At 43.7% G+C, this 22,637-nt stretch overlaps 1 protein-coding gene and 1 pseudogene across 2 annotated transcripts in view; one reads left to right on the forward strand and one right to left on the reverse strand.

Annotated features, from left to right (window-relative positions):
* Positions 1-8,808, reverse strand: part of LOC308533472 (uncharacterized protein) — a gene marked incomplete at both ends in the record, with an annotated part of 18,816 nt that extends 10,008 nt beyond the window's left edge. Inside the window, 2 exons of the mRNA XM_081111516.1 lie at positions 7,737-7,836; positions 8,715-8,808. Coding sequence (XP_080967642.1) covers positions 7,737-7,836; positions 8,715-8,808 — 194 coding nt within the window. The remainder of the gene's footprint in view (positions 1-7,736; positions 7,837-8,714) is intronic.
* Positions 8,809-21,381: 12,573 nt separating this feature from the next.
* LOC308533473 (survival of motor neuron-related-splicing factor 30-like) lies at positions 21,382-21,916 on the forward strand (annotated as a pseudogene). The gene has a single exon. The product of its transcript is annotated as a survival of motor neuron-related-splicing factor 30-like (transcript).
* Positions 21,917-22,637: the final 721 nt, after the last annotated feature.

Here is a 22,637-nt window from a genome sequence, read left to right on the forward strand (position 1 = left end):
CCTTTTAATGTGCATGAATTTCATGCACCGGGCCACTAGTCCTATATAATAAAAGGGTAAGATGCAAATTGATCCTAACGGCAGAACGACCAGGAATGACTGGTTGCTATGATGTCCACTGACCACTAGGGGGCAGACGTTCAATGCAGGAGCTGCCCCCTGGTGGTCCCACAGTGGGAGCTCCCACGGTGGGAGTGCTGCTCAGCCAGAAGCTGGCTCATGGCTGGCCAGCACAGCGTCAGTGGCAGGAGCCTTTCCCGCCTCTGTGGCAGTGCTAAGGATGTACGATTAACGGCTTAGGCCCGCTCTTGGTGGGGAGGGCTCGCGGGCTGCAAGAGGGATGTCTGAATGCCAGCTTAGGTCCACTCCCCATCACATTCCTGACAACCTTGCCACATATTCAGTCCTGCCCAAAGTGTCCATCCTTAGGAAGACATTTCTGGGTTTACAAAGCTCATGACATTTGTTTCTACTTTAAGTAGAGAGCATAAATATAGAAAAAATACTTAGTCCAATAACTGTATTGTGACTATCTATATATATAAGCCTTCAGTTGGACATCCTCCAAGGGGTCTTGGAATGCAAGAGGGCACAGGCTGGGCTGAGGGACCACCCGAGTGCATGAATTATTTGCACCTGGCCTCTTGTTTTAGTTATAATGATCATTACACCTAACCAGAAATTATGCTATGCTACTAACCAGATAGTTCTTTTGTTTCTCCATGGGTATCTCAGGAAAGGCTTTGTTGAAAGATATCTTAAATCAGGGTATACTGGTCTGAAAAGTGATATTCCAAATTATTTCTCTTATAATTCTACTAGAGGCCTGGTGCACAAAAATTTGTGCACTCGGGGGAATGGGGGGGTCCCTCAGACCGGCCTGTGCCCTCTTGCAGTCTGGGACCCCTCAGGAGATAACGACCTGCTGGCTTAGGCCTGCTCCCGGGTGGCAGAGGGCAGGCCCAATCCCTAGGTGCAGCCCCTGGTCGGGCTCAGAGCAGGGCTGATTGGGGAGTTGGGGCGCCTTCCCCTGTCATGCACAGAGCAGGGCAGATTGGGAGGTTGCGATGCCACCCTCAGTCACGCTCAGGGTAGGGCCAATTGGGGGGTTGGGGCACCGTCCCCTGTCACACTGAAGGCAGGGTCGATGGGGAGGTTGCAGCGCCACCCCCTGCCACGCACAGAGCAGGGCCCATCAGGGGGGTTGGGGCTCCATACCCTGTCATGCACAGAGCAAGGTCAGTCAGGGGGTTGGGGAGCTCCCCCCTGTCATGCACAGAGCAGGGCCGATCAGGGGGTTGAGGAGCTCCCCCCTGTCACTCACAGAGTAGGGCCGATAGGGGAGTTGGGGCACCGCCCCCTGTCACACTCAGGGCAGGGTGGATCAGGGGGTTGGGGTGCCGCCCTCTATCACCCACAGAGCAGGGCCGATCAGGGGGTTGGGGCGCCACCACTGTCACACTCAGGGCAGGGCAGATGGGGAGGTTATGACTCTACCCCATCACACACAGAGCAGGGCCCGTGGGGGGGGCAGGGGTTGGGGCGCCACCCTCTAACACCCACAGAGCAGGGCCGATCAGGTGGTTGGGGCGCCGCCACTCTCACACTCAGGGCAGGGCCAATGGGGAGGTTATGGCTCTACCCCGTCACACACAGAGCAGGGCCCGTGGGGGGCAGGGGGGTTGGAGCACCGCCCCCTGTCACACACAGAGCTGCAGGGCGATCAGGGGGTTTGGGCGCTGCCCCCTGTCACGCTGATCCTGGTGCTGGGAGGCCTCTCAGCTCCGCTGATCCCGGTGCTGGGAGGCATATTACCCTTTTACTATATAGGGTAGAGGCCTGGTGCATGTGTGGGGGCCGGCTGGTTTGCCCTGAAGGGTGTCCTGGATCAGGGTGGGGGTCCCCACTGGGGTGCCTGGCCAGTCTGGCTGAGGGGCTGAGGGCTGTTTTCAGGCTGGGACTGAAGCTCCCAACCGCTCCGTTTTTTCTTTTTTTCTTTTTTTTTATTCTGGGCCAGCTTTAGCTCTGAGGCCTCGGCTGCTGAAAACAGGTTTCTGGCCTTTGTTTACCGTCTGTATTTGATACAATGTTGTGGTTCGGCTGGCTGAAGCTCCGCTGAGTAAAGCAGGTTTCTGGGGGTTTTTTTTTAGCTTCTTTATTTGAAACATAGTTGCTTAGAATTGCAGCTGAGAGGCCGGCAATCAGGCCGGGAATGTTGGAGTCCTCTGTCACTGAAGCAAGCAAGCCTCCCTGTTCGCATCAGCTGCCTGGCTGCCGGCCGCCGTCTTGGCTGCCAGTTAATGTGCATATCTCGGCCCTACTCTGTGAGTGACAGGGGGATTAGCCAATGGGAAGGGTAGCGGAGTGACACTAATTACCATGTTTCTCTTTTATTAGTGTAGATGCAAAGAAAAGGGGATCAGGGTGTCATAACAGGAGCGTTTCTTGGTGACTTAGGGTAGTTTCTGAAGACAGATACTTCCTGAGTATCTGTAGACTATTCTAGAATATCTCTAGGGACCCATGTCACTAGTATATTAATTGGATAATTTCCCCCTCCTTTTTGAAAAATCACTGGCAATATGTGTCTTTAAGGCGTGGACTCTCATACAGAAGCCAGGATTTCCCCTCCCCCAAGCATTCCAGTGCAGAGACATTTCTAAACCTTGCCAGTGGTCTGGGTGTTGTGAAACATGGGATTGTGAACAAGGAAAGTCTAGAATTTACCAGATGTTATGCATTTACAAAAAATAACTTTACCAGATGCCATGGTACTTGAAGTTCTTTATGTATTCCTTATTTTGTCACCTATGCAGATTTGAAATCTGTCACTTGGGTAAGGCCAGGCACTCTGTACGTCACATTCCTGACAACCTTGCCACATATTCAGTCCTTCCTGAAGTGTCCATCCTTATGAAGACATTTCTGGGTTTAAAAAGCTCATGACATTTGTTTCTACTTTATGTTGAGAGCATAAATACAGAAAAAATACTTGGTCCAATAACTGTATTGTGACTATCTCTATATATAAAAAGCCAGTGACTGTAATGGCCATAATGACCAGTTGCTATGATGCCCCTGTGGCCAGCAAACTGGCCTGATCGGGGGTGGGGCCGGCTGGTCAATCTCGCAGGCCCTGCCCCCTGCTGACCTGCCCCTGATCAGACTCTCCCACCCTGGTCAAGAGTGGGGCAGCCAGCCAAGTGCCCCCTCCGTTCCTCCCCAACCCCCGTCAGCCCCACCCCCAATCAGCCAGCCCCACCACGATAGGCCTGCAGCCTTCCCCCCAAGCTGGCCCACCCCTGATCGCACCCCCTCACCCCAATAGGGGGTGGGGCTGGCTGGCCAACCTCCCGCAGCCCCTCCCCCCACCTGACCCCACCTCAAATTGGCTCCCCCACCCTGATCAGGGGCAAAACCAACTGGCCAACCACTCATGCCCCCTCCCCCAGGCCACTGGCCCCCAATTGGAACCCCCCACCCCATTCAGGGATAGGGCTGGCGGGCCCCACAACCCACAGCCCACAGCCCCTTCCCATGGCTGGTCCTGCCCCCAATTGGCCCCTGAACTCCATCAGGGACAGAGCCCACCGTCCAATTGCCCGCGGCCCCTTCCCCAGCTGATCCAGCCCTGATTGGGCCCCAATTGGGGCGGGCCAGCCTGCCAACCTCCCGCCATCTCCTCCTCCCAACAGGCCCAGCCCTGATCTGCCAGACCCCACCCTTGCATGAATTTGTGCACTGGGCCTCTAGTATTGCTAATAGCCCTCTTGCCTCCATATTCTGGCTGGTAATGCACAATGGGGTTGGGTAGGGAGGTCGGGGTCTGAAACTTGCAGGAGAGGGATTTTTATGAACTATGGACCAAATGACCGCTGATGCCCTAACGTTTCTCTTACTCTTTCTTGCTAAGCTTACCTAATCTAATCGTGCTTGTGCTCTTAGGTCCATGGATTTCTCTATAAATATTTCTTTCTTTGCATGTGATCCTACTTTGATCCTTCTCAGTGGAATCTGTGTTATCTTAGATTCCCAAGAGTCCATGATTTAGGAGTCACCAACTTTAGTCTTTAAAACCAAAATCTCATCACCCCCTTTTATGTAGTTAGATATTCACTTTCTGTGATTTTTTAAAAAAATTTTTACTTCTTAAAAATTTTTAATTCATACTTTTCAACTGGCAAAAAATACCATAAAATTCCTAGCAATGCCCCTTCCCCTGCACTGGTTATCTATTTCTGTGTAACGCATTACCCCAGAGCATAGCAGCTTAACACAACAAGCCTTATCATCTCCCGGTTCCTGAGGGTCAAGGTCTCTCTCAAGGCTGCAGCCAAGCTGGAGGCTGGACCACACTTATCTCAGACTTTGCTGGGGCTGCTCAGTCATTGTGAAATTCACTCACGTGGTTGCTGGGAAGCCTCGGCTCCTGGCTGGACTTCAGTTGGAGAAAAGAAAGAGAGAGGGAGAGAGGGAGAGAGGGAGAGAGGGAGAGAGGGAGAGAGGGAGAGAGGGAGAGAGGGAGAGAGGGAGAGAGGGAGAGAAGGAGAGAGAGAGAGAGAGAGAGAGAGAGAGAGAGAGAGAGAGAAAGAAGAAGAAGAAGAAGAAGAAGAAGAAGAAGAAGAAGAAGAAGAAGAAGCAGTCATCTAACCTAATCTCAGAAGTGACATACTCTTATTTCTACTATATCCTGCTGGCCACGCAGACCATCCCTGGTATAGGAGGCAGGGACACACAGGTGCGAGAGGCAGGAGGTGCAGATACATAGGCCATCTTGAAGATTAGTTACAACAACGTCTGTCAGTTCCCAGCCAAGCTTTCAAACGGAAGCATTCTGGGTTCCTCTGAAGGAATTAGCAATTCTTGTGGAAATCAGTTAAGTTGTGATAATAGACTGGAATATGAGCCTTTGTAGGCCTTCCAGTTAATTTTAGATAAATTACTACTGAATTAGATACTCTGATTAGGTTTATCATGTTTCAGGAGATGATCTAAACTGCTTACCATAGTTTCCAAAGAAGGAGAGTGATTATGCTTGTTAAACATAGAGAAGAGACACCTGGAAGATTAATTCTCAAATATGGTCTTCACCCCTTGAATTCCAGTCCAGAAATTTAACTATATGCAAATAGGTAATAATGAAATAATGGAATATTGTGGAAGTGGAAGTGGGTAGTTGTGTGAAGATATATGGGGTGTGGCGGTGCAAAGGCCATGAAAATATTTTACTTTTCCAAACTGTGCAAAGGAATGTCCCCAGCAGGGGGACGAGGTGGTAAGATACTATGCTTACCCCCAAGGAGCTGATAGTCTTAGTAGTTTCAGAGCAGACTTGACCTGCAGCGCTTCCCTTACCTGCAGGCTGCCGGTGGCCATCCTGTGTGTAGTTAGGGAGGCTGTGAAAACAGGTGCTATGATCCAGTCTAAGCCAGTGTGTTCTACAAATGCCTGATGAGATGCGGTGAGCCTGCCGTAGGCATTGCAATGATCCGATTTCATTACACAAAACGTCTGACCCCTCCCCCCAGCATACGTATAAAATTTTCTAATGCAAGCACCGCTATTAGAGGCTTTTCTTACAAATGGGAATAGAAGTGGCAAAATGGAAATAATTTGCTAATTAGTGCAAACCAGAGTCAAGACCTTTCCCCAGTTATTTGGCAAATAGAATAATTTCAGGTTTCTTTTAGGGGAATCATTATTTCAGGGAAAAGTGATTTTTGGCTGGCAGAGCCTTATATAAAACATTTAATAATGTTTAAAATAATCTGGAGTAAAATGCCACTACTCTTTTGAGAAATACAACAGAGATTAAAAGCCTTTAAGTTCACAAAGTAATACTGTAAAAAAAAAAAAAATCCAGGTTAGTGTTTTTGTACTACATTGTATCCCTACTAAAATGTCTACTTTAAAACCCAACCTTGAAATTATATGGAGAGAAAGCCTTACTCCAAAATGGAATCTCATCTGGAGTTTTAAAAATTAGATCTTCATTTCTTTTCACACAATCTATGGTTAGATAAAAAGCCACACAAAAGTACATTTACACACTCACCCAAATGAGACAACAGATCGCAGGTTTGAATTAGCATCAAAGGGAAATTAAATTAAGTTTAGCTACAATAAAGCTTATTAACTGAGAAAAAAGTTGATATCGTATTCCCCCCGCCCCCCGGGGGTACAAGGCATAGCCGGCAATGATTCCTGCTACACTAAACTCAACCCAAGCCCTGGCTGCAGGCTCCTTGCTGTTGAACAGCAGGCCTGGTTAATTCACAAATGCTTCCTTTTTATAATGCAGGGGAATCAGAGGTAATCAGCTTTTAAAAATTCCTTCTCCAAGTGCAATATCTTTGAATTCTGAACTCTCAAGGAGTAATTTCTGAAAGTGTCTCCTGGCATTTTGTTATTTGCAAATTTTGGCTGTATTATTTTAAGAAAATTCAATATCTGAAGAACATTATTTACCAAATACACGGAGTACAGAAATTGTCCTTTTTGTACTGTAGAAAGATTCTGATTTACAACGCGTGGCGCTGGGTGATGCCTGTGAGTGGGCAGCTTGTCCCGGCGGTGAAGAACGCGAGTCTGATGAGAGAAACGGGGTACGTGCAGAACTCCCGCCACGCACCTGCTGTGGAACAAAAACAAAGAGGTTTTTCCCATAGGGGGCAGTTTCTGACTACTTTGTTTTTAGGGCGAGTTGAAACCAAATAACAAGAACCTCAGTCCCTCTTTGGGAATCGTGGTGTTTTCCACCGGTGATCTGATGGGAAGGCCACTAATCTGCGTGGTCACCTTTAGCTTCGGCTGCTCGGCCTCGCGGACGCTGAATGATGTCGGGCAGGACGGTACCTGAGGACGTGGAACATCTAGTTGCCATGGAAGCTGCTCTTCCGGCCTGATTTGATCAATTTTTTTTAAAAGCAAGTAATTTCATAATTCTTTCTGAAGTGGAAATGCCATAATGTCCTGGTTACTAAATTGAAAGGACCAAATTGTTTCTTTTAATACTGAATGGTCTCCTCCTCATAACCGTCACATTTGGGCCATTTTAGGTAGATTCCGCAGATATTGTGATTTACGTTTATGCCTTTTTAAAAGTGTGTCACTAAAAGTCATTTTACTTCTAATTCTTTTTTCTATGTTTACCAACAAGATAGTCTTAAAAACCCACACCTTTTTTCATGTACGTGTTGGCGGCATCTCCCCGGGAAGGCGTGTCACTGCGTCGGAGTGAGCGAACCGCTGGGCCAGGCCGGCACCGAAGCAGGTCCGCGCCGCCGGGAGCGAGCTTGTCGCCGGGGGCGGGCTGAGGTCCTTGCTGGGGTGTGACCGGGTCGGATCTCTGCGGAGACGCCAGGGGCCGGAGTGGGAGCGAGCCTCGCTAAGAGACGCTCCGAGCGGGGTGTGTGCGCGGGGGCTTCTTCCATTCCCCACGGGCCCCAGGCCCTGGGCAGGTTCCATTGATCACGGACACGGCCCGGGGCGCGCATGAGCCCACGCGCATCAGTGTCCTGACAGCCGGCGCCGGGCGCTGAGCCTGCCCCGCGGCCGCCGCTGACCGGCAGGTGGCAGTGTGTAGCCAGGAGAGCCTCCCGCCCGGCGCCGCGAGGACCTCCACACAGCAGAACGTGGAGAGAAAAAATCAGCCTCTTGTCAGAAATGTCGTCTTGCATCTCCTGCATTTGCTGTCTTTCCCGACGCCGGCCTCCGGGTTGTCTCTCTGAACGTACCTGCCCCGATTCACTGAGACGACGACCTGCTTTTTCTTAGGTTCAAAACCCACGTCTGCCTTTATTCGCACCCCAGGCACCCACGGTGGCGCGATGAGCCCTGCGGGTGTTAAGGAATATTTTTGCCTGACTCAACTGCTCTGTCATTTTATGTTTTTCAAAACTGGAGCCCGGAAGTGACCTGGAGAGTGTTGGCCGAGCTGGGATATGCAGGCAGACTGTCCCACGCACCCGGAAATCGGGGCTTGCTTTTCAATCCGAGAGCAAAACTCCTGTGAGTTTCTCTCTCTTCAGTCTGTCCATCTGGTTTTTATTTTTTTTAAAAAATATATGTTTATTAATTTCAGAGAGGAAGGGAGAGGGAGAGAGAGAGAGAGAAACATCAATGATGAGAGAGAATCATTGATTGGCTGCCTCCTGCACGCCGCCCACTGGGGATGGAGCCTACAACCCGGGCATGTGCCCTGACCGGGAATCGAACCTCGACCTCCTGAGCCACGCCACTGGGCTGTCCATCTGGTTTTGTTTGGGTTTAGGCTTTGCCAGATCTGCTCAAATGCTTTGTCATAAATTCAAACACGAAGCCATCTTTATATTGAAAAATATTTTTTGAATCCTCATCAGAGGACATGCTTTTTTTTTTTTTTTTAAATATATTTGTATTGATTTCAGAGAGGAAGGGAGAGGGAGAGAGAGATAGAAACATCAGTGATGAGAGAGAATCACTGATCGGTTGAACTCCTGCACACCCCCCATTGGGGATCAAGCCTGCAACCGGGGCATATGCCCCGACCGGGAATCGAACCTCTCGGTTTCTTGGTCACACTCAACTGCTGAGCTACACCCAGCTGGGCCCGAGGACATGCTTTTTATTAATTTTTTGAGAAAGGAAGGAAGAAAGGAAGGGAGAGAGAAACATGGATGTGAGAAAGAACATTGATGGTTGCCTCCTGCAGATGCCGTGACCGGGAATCAAACCTGCAACCTCCTGGGGCACAGGACGATACTCCCACCAGCGGAGCCACCGGCCAGGGCCATCTTCACCTTGTTTGCATGACAGCCATATCGCCATGCTATCCCCACGTTCTTATGTGAGTATAATTTTCATATCAAAGACATAGATATGGAAAAAAATCCCTGAGAATTTTCCCTGATCCTATTTTCTTCCAGACTAAGCAGGAGTTCTTGGATTTTGGGAAATAATCGTGTTTCTAATCACTAGTGTCTTTAGTGAAGGAGACAGTGAAGGGATCAGAGCAGGGCAGACGCTGCCGCTCCCAATCTTGGTCAGAGACTTTATTACTTGTTATGTAATTTTATTCTGTGCATGTCTGATGCATTTAGAAGCCTTTCCAACAAAGCGGCTCACAGCATCTGGAGTTAGAGCCCTTTAAGCCGCTGATGTAATCGGGCAAAGCCATCACTTCACAAAGAGAGGCAGCCGCAAAACAGCCCAGCCCTGGACTAGGTGCTGGTAACCCTCCCCTTCCCACAGCTGCGCTCCCAGTCAAAGGCTGGGCTCAGTTGCAGGCGGCAGGCTTAACTGTGGCTTTGTCCACAGTAGCTTATTCCTTCGTCTGCTCTTTAAAAGATGACCACATTCCAGCTTATTAGTGCACTTTATTAAAAAACAAAACAAAACAAACACCAACAAAGCGAAACAGTTGCAAAGGAGCTATGTAAGATAACCTTTCCTCCCTATGTGGTGATGTAAGTCCTGCTGAGTTGCCAGGGAGTTTTTCTGTCTCCCTGGGGTTTTCAATTTGTTTTTTTCTTCAAATTCATTAAAACAAGCTTGTTCCTTGACCCTAAGGTGCTGCTTTCCATCTTCAGGGGTAATGCCCCTTGCGCCCTGTCAGATGCCACTTGTTTTATGCTCTTCATGCTGCATGGACTTGGGGCTTCTGTCTTTCCAAACTTCCAGGGCTGGTTGTGGGTCTGTGTCCTTTAACCGTCCCCCGCCCCCCCCCCCCCCCAACTTGCTCTTGTCGGGGGAAGACAGATCGGCTGCTGTTGCCTAAAGCAGGCACCGCCTCCATCGCTCAGGTCGATCAGATGTCTCTCGCCAGGCCTGGCCTTCGTCCGCGGGTGTCTGGTAGCTTGCTGCTGCGGGCAAGAGGTTTTCATTTCTCGGTGAGGACAGACACGCCCGAGTGCTGCTGTTCTTGCTGAACTGGACAATGCCCGCTCTCCTGCCAGACCAAGAGCTTGCTCCTCCGCCCTCCCACACCCATCCAGCCTCCAGCACCTCGAAGCCACTGGCTTCTGTGGAAGTTAGTGTTTGGAGAAAAATGTCACATACTCAAGCTCCCCTTGAGTTAAAAAAACAAAAAGAAAAATTAGATAGCCTGAATGGATACTCTGCTAAAATGACAGTAATAGCATTCTGAATGTTTCTGTGTGTATGTGTAGCTTTTTATTTGTGAGAATCTCAAATTATAGCATTCACATGTGGACTCCTGTTTTTCTTCCTGCCACTGCTAAGAAACAAGCAGGAGTTATTTTTCTCATTTTGTGGATGGGCAAGATGAAGCGAGCTAAGTGAGCAGAAATATAGTGACAGAGGAGGGAATTGGTGCCTGCCCAGGCCAAGCTTGCTGCCTCCAGGACTCGGAAGCTGCTGGCTTCTGTGAAAGTTAGTGATATTTGGAGAAAAATGTCACCATTAAAGTGTACGGTGGCTTCCACTGCACCAGAGGGATTCTGTGTCCACTGTCGGGATGCGAGGCGGTGATGTGTTTTTAAAAACTCATGTGGCTCTGTGCTAAAAGGAAAAAGGGAGCGAGAGAGGCAATTTCCTTTGATAACTCTAAGAGCTGTTCACTGATTAGAAAGGGTTCTTAATAATTGAGGAGGCTTGAGACTTCCTGCGGATTCCTCCTAACTGGGCAATCCATTTTGGGGCTCATTATTGAAATACTGGTAAATGCCTAAAATAAGAATATTAAGCATTTTCAGACAACACCTATTATAAGGAATATGGATATCCAATTTTGTATTTCTGAGGAGGTCAGCATTATAGTTAGAAACATACCTATTTAACCCTTTTCCTGAGTACAATAAGGTAAAAGTTTAGGACATGCAAAGGTGCAAAGCCAATTTGTCTGTAATTCTATCACTTTGGTTTAATTATTTTTCAGATTTTTAAGTAAGCAGACATAGAGAATTTTACAAAAATGGGTTTGTGGGTCTCTCAAGGGAACCCAGTAAATAGCCCCCTTTTCCCACGTCTGAAATGTTAGAGAAAAAACACAAAGAAATATAGAGACAAAAATAGTGTTTATTACGAACAGGGGTTAGGCAGAGCCAGTGGACTTACGTTAATAGCCAAGTAGGTTGGAATTAGGAAACTCCGGGGCACGCAGACAGCCTCATGCAGTCCCAGGTGGCTGGAAACTGGAGCTTGCCCACGCAGGAAGCCTGCCCAGGCCCACCGTACAGCGTGGAAGAGAGAACTGTGTCTTTGTAAGTGGAGGGGACGGGCTAACAGAGAACACTCAGTCATTTTTCCCTGCATTTTCCACCTCACAGAACCAAGAGGAACCTGCATTTCCAACCAGTGTGCCTTCACTGGAAGGACATACCAAGTGTGGAGAAGTATTTCTCATCGACAGGGTCACACAACGCCTGTTGACTTACATTCTGCATCTGCCCCTCCATTTAACTAGATTCTACATTCACTCACTGGACTTGCATTTAAAGAAAGGGCTTGGGGGAAGGGATCCAAGCGGTGTGTAACCTCTAGGAAACCATGGATGAACTCTTGCACACATCTAAAATGTTAGAAGAAAAAACCCCAAGGAACTATGGAAGCACAATATGTTTATTACTAGCAGGGTTTAGCAATAAATTATTAACATTAAATTCAGAAATAGATCACATATGCACAATCAACTGATCATTGACAAAGGAGCAAAGACAATACAGTGGAACAAAGCTAGCCCTTTCAACAAATGGTGCTGGAACAACTGGACATCCACTTGCAAAAAAATGAATATAGACACAGACCTTTTCACTTCACAAAAATTAACTCAAAATGGATCACAGACCTAAATGTAAAATGTAAAACCTTCTAGAGGTTAACCTAGGAGAAAAATCTAATTGACCTTGGATTTGGCAATGACGTTTCAGGTATAGCACCAAGGGCAGGATCCATGAAAAAAAAAATTGGTAAGTTGACATTAAAATTAAAAATGTCTGCTTTGCAGAAACATTGTCAAGAGAATGAAAATACAGGTCACAGACTGGGAAAACAATTTGCAGAATATATAGCTGATAAAGAACTGTTATCCAAATATACAAAGAACACTTAAAACTCAACACTAAGAAAACAAACAGCTCGATTAAAAAATGGGCCAAAGACGCTAACAGAACTCTCATCAATGAAGATGTATAGACAGCAAATAAGCATATGAAAAGATGTTCCACACCACATGCAATCAGGGAAATGAAAAATTACAATGAGATACCCATCACTTCATACCGGTTAAAATGACCAAAATCCAGAACACCGCCAACATCAAACACTGGCGAGGGTGTGGAGCAATAGGAACTCTCATTCAGTGCTGGTAGGAAGGCAAAATGGTGCAGCCAAGAAGAGCATTGGCTGGTTTCTTACAATTCTAAGTACATGCTTACCATATGACCCATAACTCAAATGAATAACACTCCTTGGTATTTACCCAAAGGAGTTGAAAACTTATATATCTACCTAAAAACTTGCATCTATATGTTTATAGCAGCTTTATTCAGAACTGTGAAATTTTGGAAGCAACTAAGATGTCAGATGAATGAACGTGTGCTCCATTCAGACAATGGAATGTTATTTAGTGCTAAGAAGAAAGGTGCTATCAGGTCATGTAGAGGAACCTTAAATGCATATTCATAAGTGAAAGAAGTCAATCTGGCTATGTCGCATGATTCCAACTCTATGACATTCAGGAAAAGGCAAACTACGGAGATAGTAAAAGCTATCAGCGGTTTCTAGGGGTTGGGGAGGAGAGAGGGATAAGTAGGAGGAGCACAAAGGATATTGAGAGCAGGGAAATTACTGAGTATGGTCCTGTAATCAGGATACATGTTATACATTTGTCCACAGCCATAGAATGTACCTCAGGTGTCACTGTGGAGTCTGGGTGATGCTGTGTCAATTTAGGTACATTAATTGTTAAAAATGTACCACTCTGGTATAGGATGCCTATATTGGCAGAGGCGATGTTTGCATGGGCAGGGTTATATGGGAAATCTCTGGATCCTCTGCTCAATTTTGCTGTGTCCTTAAAATTAATCTAAATCTATTAAAAAACAATATGGAGAAATATATAATTCTGTGCTAAATTGGATCTTACAACTATATTTATATAGGCTGTAAAGTCAGCAGTCTAAAATAGACTCCAAACTCAAAGTAGAAATACATCAATATTGACTTAAATAATCAAAAAGTGTTTAATAGAGGAAGTTGGACATTGTTTGACCCCCCAAACAATGTTAGGTTTCCTTTGCAGAGACGGGGGCACATCTCAGAATAGAACATTAGTCCCATCCTTGGTGTTCTTCTTTTTTTAAAAAATTTAAATCTTTATTGTTCAGATTATCACATTTGTTCCTCTTTTTTTCCCCCATAGCTCCCCTCCACCCAGTTCCCACTCCACCCTCCGCCCTCACTCCCCACCTACTGTCCTCATCGATAGGTGTACGATTTTTGTCCAGTCTCTTCCTGCATTCCCCTCACCCCTTTCCCCGCAAGAAAAGTCAGTCCATTCCCTTTCTATGCCCCTGATTCTATTATAATCACCAGTTCATTCTGTTCATCAGATTACTTATTCACTTGATTTTTAGATTCACTTGTTGATAGATGTGTATTTGTTGTTCATAATTTGTATCTTTACCTTTTTCTTCTTCTTCCTCTTCTTAAAGGTTACCTTTCAGCATTTCACATAATACTGGTTTGGTGGTGATGAACTCCTTTAGCTTTTCCTTATCTGTGAAGCTCTTTACCTGACCTTCAATTCTGAATGATAGCTTTGCTGAATAAAGTAATCTTGGTTGTAGGTTCTTGGCATTCATCACTTTGAATATTTCTTGCCACTCCCTTCTGGCCTGCAAAGTTTCTGTTGAGAAATCAGCTGACAGTCGTATGGGTATTCCCTTGTAGGTAACTGACTTTCTTTCTCTTGCTGTTTTTAAGATTCTCTCTTTGTCTTTTGCTCTTGGCATTTTAATTATGATGTGTCTTGGTGTGGTCCTCTTTGGATTCCTTTTGTTTGGGGTTCTCTGCACTTCCTGGACTTGTAAGTCTATTTCTCTCACCAGGTAGGGGAAGTTTTCTGTCATTATTTCTTCAAATAGGTTTTCAATATCTTGCTCTTTCTCTTCTTCTGGCACCCATATAATTCGGATGTTGGTACGCTTGAAGCTGTCCCAGAGGCTCCTTACACTATCTTCGTATTTTTGGATTCTTTTTTCATTTTGCTTTTCTGGTTGGGAGTTTTTTGCTTCTTTGTATTTCAAATCTTTGACTTGATCCTTGTGATCCTCTAGTCTGCTGTTGGGAGTCTGTATAATATCCTCTATTTCAGTCAGTGTATGCTTAATTTCCAGTTGGTCCTTTATCATAACCTTGAGAGTCTGACTAGATTTCTTGAGGCTTTCACTACATTTATCAGCAGTCTCACCAGTCTTTTGGAGGGTCTTACTAAATTTATCGGCAGCTTCTAGAAAGTTCTTGAAAAACCTTAAAAGTGTGGTTTTGAACTCTATATCCAGTAGTTTGCTTTCCTCCATTTCTGTCATTTGCGTCCTGTTTCTTTGTCTCCACATTTTTTATGCTTCCCTGTGTTGATAAAGTGGTTTTCTGTGCTAAGTGTCCTCTAGGGCCCAGTGGTTCAGCCTCCCCAATTACCTGAGGAGGACACTCTTGGTGCACCCTCTTATGGTCTTTGTGCACAGTCTCATTGTAGTTAAGCCTTGATTGTTGTAGGTAACACTGGGAGGGATTGACCTCCAGGCCAATTGGCTGTGAGAATCAGCTGTGTCTGCAGTGGGAGAACTTCTGTGCTGGAGACACCACTCTGGGGAGAGACTTGCTTCAATGGGGCTTTGGTGCTCACTGAGTCTGCCCCCTGAGTGTGTCCTTTATGGATCCAAGGAGCTGCAAACTGGATGGTCCCACTCTGACCACTGGGCACAATGGCTCCTGGATCTCTAGGGAGGTGTTAATCTAGCCTCTGCCTGAGGCTATCCAGAAAAAGCCTCTGTGCAGGGCTTGGGCGGGGCAGGTCCCACGGGATCAACAGGTGCGGGGCTAGCAGTTATGGCTGCCCTCAGAGGCCCCGCTTTCTCAGTGTCCTGGCAATTGCCGCAAGCACCTCTGAGAGAAAGCTGCTCTTGAGTTCTGACCAATGCCAGACAGTCCTGCTTCTCCCATATGAGTCTGGGTCCCCAGAGACTCGCCTGGAACTGGAGCTTAGAGCCTGAGACTCCCTCCTGATTGAAAAAGACAACCGCACCCTCAGCCCGCTCTGCGTGTGCCTCTGTACCTTAGTATTTTACTTCCACACTGCACCTCCTCTGAGTCTCGGTATGCTTTTCTCTTTCCTTCTAGTTGTAGAATTTCCACTCAGACAGCTTCCTGTGGTTCTAGATGATGTCTGTTCTGCCTTTTAGTTTTATTTTTGAAGTGGTTGTGCGAGGCAGCAAACTCCGGTGTTTACCTATGCCGTCATCTTGGTTTCTCTTGGTGTTCTTCTTAAAGGGGCCTGGAAAGTATATGTTGAACATTTAGCACTGTACTGAGAGAATCCAATTCAGTACCTTCATCATTACAATAACTTGGCTATTCTCCCTCTGTTCTTTTTTTATTTTTTAATTTAAATCCTTTATTGTTTAAAGTATTACATATGTCTCCTTTTTCCCCCCATTGACCACTCCTCAGCTGTTCCTATCCCTTAGCACATGTTCTCACCCACCCCTACTGTCTGTGTCTATGGGTTATACTTATATGCATGCATACAAGTTCTTTGGTTGATCTCTTACTCCCCCTCCCCTTACCTCTGAGGTTGGATGGTCTGTTCGGTACTTCTATGTCTTTGGATCTATTTTTGTTCATGAGTTTATGCTATCTACTTATATAAAAACCCTGGGTGTAACATTACAGGCAGAAGCACGACCAAGCAGAAGGAAGTCAGTTCTACAGGGGTTGTCTTGGAAATGACTGCACCCTCCCCACCCCCCAGCTGTTTCCTGGAGCTGTTTCCTGTAAGGGCGGGGTTTGAGGCAGGAACCTGCCCTAGGAGCATGGAGACATATCTTTATAAAGTGTGCCAGACCAGCATGGCCAAGCATGAACCTGAGTGGTGGCAGCTGAAGGCTTAGAAAAGACATACAAGAGAATGAAATCTGAGTCTCGGTGGGACACTGCTTCTCTGAGAGACAGCGCCCATGCCCACAGCCGTGTCTTAATTTTATAGCAGATGCCACAAGGCAAAGTAAGGGCGTCACCAAGATGTTTACAACATTCTCCTGGGTTTCAATCCTACATGCACCTGAACTCTATCAAGCCTACATCACTCAGGCACGTGGGGCCACGTGTTTGGACCATAGGTTCAAGCTTACAACTATAGTTGTTGGCTATAATTGTGCTGGGAAGGCCCTGTTCTCCAAGCTGGGACTTGCACGTGGCAATGAGAGGACTGTGCCCTCTCATCAGTCCAAGACTTGAACCTGTCCAAAACACTGTAGTGGCTCCCCGCAATAAAGTTTTAATACATTATATTAGAGGTTGTGGTGGTACTATTTTACCTACAGCATCTAGAGGAATTGCTGCAAATTTACTTCTCGGTGGAAGAACCTTTCATTCCCAATATAAATGACCATTTTCATTAAATGAAACATTAATTTCTAGACTAGATATAAACAGTGAAGTTGTTAAAACTATTAAAAAGGCCCAACTTCTCATTATTGATGAATGCACTATGGCATCCAGTCATGCTATAAATGCCATAGACAGATTACTAAGAGAAATTATGAATTTGAATGTTGTATTTGGTGGGAAAGTTCTCCTTCTTAGAGAGGACTTTCGACAATGTCTCAGTATTGTACTGCATGCTATGGGATTGGCCATAGTACAAATGAGTTTAAAGTACTTTAATGTTTGGGGATGTTTCAATAAATTGTCTCTTAAAACAAATATGAGATCAGAGGATTCTGCTTATAGTGAATAGTTAGTAAAATTTGGAGATGGCAAACTTGATAGCAGTTTTCATTTAAGAATGGATATTATTGAAATCCCCTGTGAAATGATTTGTAATGGATCTATTATTGAAGCTACCTTTGGAAATAGTATATCTATAGATAATATTTAAAATATATCTAAACATGAAATCCTTTGTCCAAAAAATGAGCATGTTCAAAAATTAAATGAAGAAATTTTGGATTTACTCGATGGAGATTTTCACACATATTTGAGTGATGATTCCATTGATTCCACAGATGATGCTGAAAAGGAAAATTTTGCCATCGAATTTTTTAATAGTATTACTCCTTTGGGAATGCTGTGTCATAAATTAAAATTGAAAGTAAGTGAAATCATCATGCTATTGAGAAATCTTAATAGTAAATGGGGTCTTTGTAATGGTACCAGATTTATTAGCAAAAGATTATGACCTAACATTATCGAAGCTGAAGTATTAACAGGATCTACAGAGGGAGAGGTTGTTCTGATTCCAAGAATTGATTTGTCCCCATCTGACACTGGCCTCCCATTTAAATTAATTCGACAACAGTTTCCCATGATGCCAACATTTGCGATGATTATTAATAAATCACAAGACAAACTCTAGACAGAGTAGGAATATTCCTACCTCAACCTGTTTTCGCACATGGTCAGTTATATATTGCTTTCTCTCAAGTTTGAAGAGCATGTGATGTTAGAGTTAAAGTTGTAAATACTTCATCACAAGGGAAATTAGTCAAGCACTCTGAAAGTGTTTTCACTCTTAATGTGGTGTACAGGGAGATATTAGAATAAGTTTAATCACTTTATCAGTCATTGTTTGCATCACTGTTGTTTTTATATCATGTCTTTGTTGTTTTCATATCATGTTTTTGTTGTTTTCATATCATGTTTTTGTCGTTTTTATATCGTGCCTCTGTTCTTGTTATAGCCTTTTGTTACTGTTTATTTACTAATAAATTTATATATTATTTTCATATACATTTTACTAATTTCCTTTCATCTCTCACACTTCTATTATAGAGAAAGGGCAAATAACAATATTAAAATATCTCCGCTAGTTAATTCCCTTTTTAAAAAAAAAAATTGATTTTTTACCGAGAGGCAGGGAGACGGATAGAGAGTTAGAAATATCTATGAGAGAGAAATATTGATCAGCTGCCTCCTGCACACTCCCCACTGGGGATGTGCCTGAAACCAAGGTACATGCCCTTGACCGGAATCGAACCTGGGACCCTTGAGTCCGCAGGCCAACGCTCTATCCACTGAGCCAAACCAGTTAGGGCAATTAATTCCCTTTTAATGTTCATGAATTTCGTGCACCGGGCTACTAATTCACTATATTCCACAAATGAGTGAGATCATGTGATATTTATCTTTCTCTTACTGGCTTCTTTTGTTTAGCATAATGCTCTACAGGTCCATCCATGCTATTGCAAATGGTAAGAGTTCCTTCTTTTTTACAGCAGAGTAGTACTCCATTGTGTAGATGTACCACAGTTTTTTAATCCACTCTTCTGCTGATGGGCACTTAGGCTGTTTCTAAGCCTTAGCTATTGTAAATTGTGCTGCTATGAACTAGGGGTGCATATATCCTTTCTCACTGGTGTTTCTAGTTTCTTGGGATATATTCCTAGAAGAGGGATTACTGGGCCAAATGCTCCCTCTGTTCTTTTGACCTTCAGTGTTTTCTTGATCTTTTTGATAAATACTGAAAATGGTAAGAATTGGAAAATTGAATCTGAATCTTACTGGCAATTAAAAGAGTTACCTCTGCAGGAATTTTACTTCAAATCTTATGAAGCCAGTATGAATAACCCTTAATTCATGTTCACTTGAACATATTTGTGGTAACTGTTAAGTGGTAACTCTGGCCTAATCTTTAGGCTTACATTACACAGTAAGTAGCTACAGTTGCCAGGTTGTTTGTGCGAGTAAATAATATATAGAGGATGCAGTGAAAACTGCTGAAACCAAGAGTATTAGCATCTAAGATTAGCATTTAAAACTGCCATGTGTCCAAAATGGAAACCATCTCCACACGCCACGATATTTTGAATTTAATTAAAAAAAATCAATTTGCAATGAATATTATAAAAATAAATATATTACAATTCAGGCATTCTTCAATATTTTCAGCTGAAAATTCTCATGAAAAATGACTTTAAAGTTGGTCAGGGCTGCCACTTAGGGAAACATTTTTTTTTTTTTTAATAGACGCACGTGGCGTGTGGGGAAGGTCCGGCTTGTGTCTACAGATGATTATGGCGTACAATGGGTTAAAATGTTGTTCGCTAAGAGCTATAAAAAGTCTGTGATACACAAGGGGGGCCTACTGCACTTGCACATTTCTAATAATTGGTCTGATAAAATGTCGAATCAATCATAGTCGTCTATAGTGATGAACTGGGATTTTTTGGTACTTTTGATCACCATATGTACAACTGTGGGATTCTTTACCATTTGATACCTGCTGTGCTATGAGTAATGAAAAGCCGTTGTAGTAAATAGTCCTTGGATCAGGGAAGCTTTTTCTACTGCAGCAGAGAGAGGTGAAAGATTCAGTAGGGATTAGGGTTTTGAATTTTGTTCCCTCTTGGGAAAATTTAGAACCCGAGATAAAGCTAGAATTTGACAACTTTCTCACATAATCGGGACATTTTTTTTACATAATAGCTAGTCCAAATCATCAGGGTGTAGATTATGCTTTTTTTTTTTTTAACATTTATGTCACTATTATTTAATTTCAAAAATGCAATTATTATAATCCTATCTTTTGCCTACACAGCCAACAGTTTATAAGACCTGTTAAAACCATTTCATCATTTCTGCCTGGCGTATTATTGAACAGTATCTTATTTGTATATAAGAAGTGTTTCCTTTGCCTTATAATATATTTTAGGTCTAATTGTGATTTTAAAATTAAACACACATTTATCTTTAGTCTTTTACACCCCATATGTTTGGTTTATTGTTTGTTGCTAATATGACTTTTCCTGTCTGCATCACTGCATGGTCCCCTATGAAAAATTTGAACTCGACCTCATTGGATTTTTAAAATTTTGCAGTTTTTATTTTCTGTTGACTAATTTTCTTTAGATAATAAAGACATCTATTTAAAGTTTTATGTTATGATAGTATGACATGTTATAATCTTACTAATTTCTTAATAAGCACTTTGGCATTGAACAGCCAACTCCTATAGGAAGTATTATTTATGATTTCATTGTGGATATATATCATAATAGTGCATGACTTTACAAACATGTATAAAGGTTTACACTTTCCCAAAAAGCCTTGTCATAAATTCTTTGGGGGCACTGTACAATTAGCTAATGCTGTATGATTTTTTAGAGACAGTAAGTTCCTGCTGGGAAAGTTAAAGAGCCAATTCCAGGAAAATCAGAGATTGTCCTACATCAGTTAGCCTGGTGCTGCTCCTGAAAGTGGCTGCTCTGTGTGCACAAGTGTGGTGGGAAAAGACAGTTGCATCTCTGGTTGAATTTGACACAGCATTCTTGTAGAAATTGTCCTTTGGTTGGTAATCATAGTGTTGTTTCTCTGCCTCTTTGATTCACTGTCTATATTACTGCTAAAAAACAACAACTCACAATGAAAACAATCATATTCCCAAATGACATAATATGTGTGATTGACAAGGGAGCCTGCCATTGTGGTTTATTAGCATGTTATAACAATGCCATCTCCTCTGTTGTGATTCAGTAAGTACCTGCTTATGGCTCTACCATTTCTTTCATAATATGTTAACTTTTGAGTGAATTTCTGTCACTCATTCTCCAGCCAAGACTAACCTGGGGAGGTTGTTTGGAACCAGTTCAGAACTGATAGCTTGGCTTTGTTTTCGGATGTCAGTTGGTGACTTTTTGTTGTTGTAATAAATGCTTTATGACCCTTGGATGCTTTGATGAAGTTTGGTTAGACATCATGGACCTTGTCAAATAAAGAAGAGCTTCTGTGGGGCTAATAGAATGTGTTGCCCAGGGAGCCTCCAGATAGAGCAGAGTCGCCCATGAGTGAGTTAATCATGTGTGGCATCAAAGTTACAGGGAGGTAGGAGTATCTGTTGCATGAAAATTTATGGGACAGTCAGTCTAATGTACACGTGTTTTACAAATTTACACTCATGTCAAATATAAGGATTTAGAAATTTTACAACCATCCTCCACCGCACACATATCAGTAGAACTACTGCCTGTGAATAGAAGAGAGATTTCATTCAGTAGCTTTGCCTCAGGTCAGTCACCTAGCTCATAGTGACTGAGAAGATATTTTTTCCTCTTACCTTTAGGAAGGATTTATGCTAATTTCATCATTTGTACAGTGTCACAGCATCTCTAAAAGCTGTCCAAGATGCCAAGATGGATAGAAATTTAAGTACTGACACAAGGTAACATGTCAGAGGAGCTAGCAAGCTACACAGCTCAACTCCAGCAAGTTGAAGCTGCCCTGTCTGGAAATGGAGAAAATGAAGATTTGCTAAAATGAAAGACTTACAAGAAGTTATAGAACTAACCAAAGACCTTCTGTCAATTCAACTTTCAGAAACTCTTGCAAGTTCAGACTGTTTTGCTTCTGCTCAGCCCACTCATTCATGAAACGTAGGGGGCAGGTGTATGGCATTGTGGAGTGAAGATGGACAGTGTTATGAATTGAGGCAGATGAGGAAAACGGTGCCGCTGCAATTACCTTTGCTGGCTGTGGTGATGCTGGCGTGCTCCACTATTGAACCTGAAGCCCGTAGAAGAAGGAAGGAAGGCAAAGGAGGACAGTGGCAGCAAACCCACGTCCAACTAAAGAGGAGTGTTGTCTTTTTGCTTCACCCGAGGGCGTAACTGGCCAAGTTGGAGTAGGAATTTGTGGAATTGCTGATATAACACAGTATCAAGATGCCTCTAAATACAATGTCAGGCATTTGATGCCTCAATAATCAGGAAAACTATTGGATTTCGTCTCTGCAGGGCTTTACAATTACCTTTTTTATCCTTATGTTTTTCTAAAGGTAAATTGTTCGTTAAAAGAGTAAGGAAGATACCATTGCCATCATTGTTTAACATCAATAGAATGAAACTTGAAGAAATCACATTTGATAACTGCTATTCACTTAACTTGTTTTCAATACTATTATCACAGTTTTCTCAAAGTTTGTTGGGTAATGCAACTTTTCTAGAAAGATGCTGCTTAATAAAGCCCTTAGTTGAACTGTTGATCATCCTGATATCAGGCCCCATACTTTCTGTAAAGTCCTAGCCTGGAACTTCCAGAACCTTAGAACTTGCCACAAATTTTTGCAATTCACTGGAACATCAAGGCAAAACACCAAACTTATACAGAGATCTTTTCATTTCTTTTCTTGTTTACAACTTAAACTTAACTCTTGACCAAATAAACCTAAAAATAAAGTTAACTTGTAAAAGTCTATGTCTGTTTTAGGGTTTTTCCTTCAATAACTTGTTTTCTAAGCCTTTTAGGTCATCTCTAAAATGTATCCAGCTCTTTTTTTCTTTTCATTGAGTTTTAGTTTTATGTAAAAAACCATGTTTTAGGACCAGCTACCTTTTCTAATGTTTTTCACTTATGGTCCCATTTCTTTGGATGTGAAATGTTTACATAAGAAAACAAAAAGCTGATGGATAGCCCTGTATACAGTG

The sequence above is a fragment of the Myotis nattereri genome, assembly GCF_964212035.1.
Source record: "Myotis nattereri genome assembly, chromosome: 17".
NCBI lineage: Eukaryota > Metazoa > Chordata > Mammalia > Chiroptera > Vespertilionidae > Myotis > Myotis nattereri.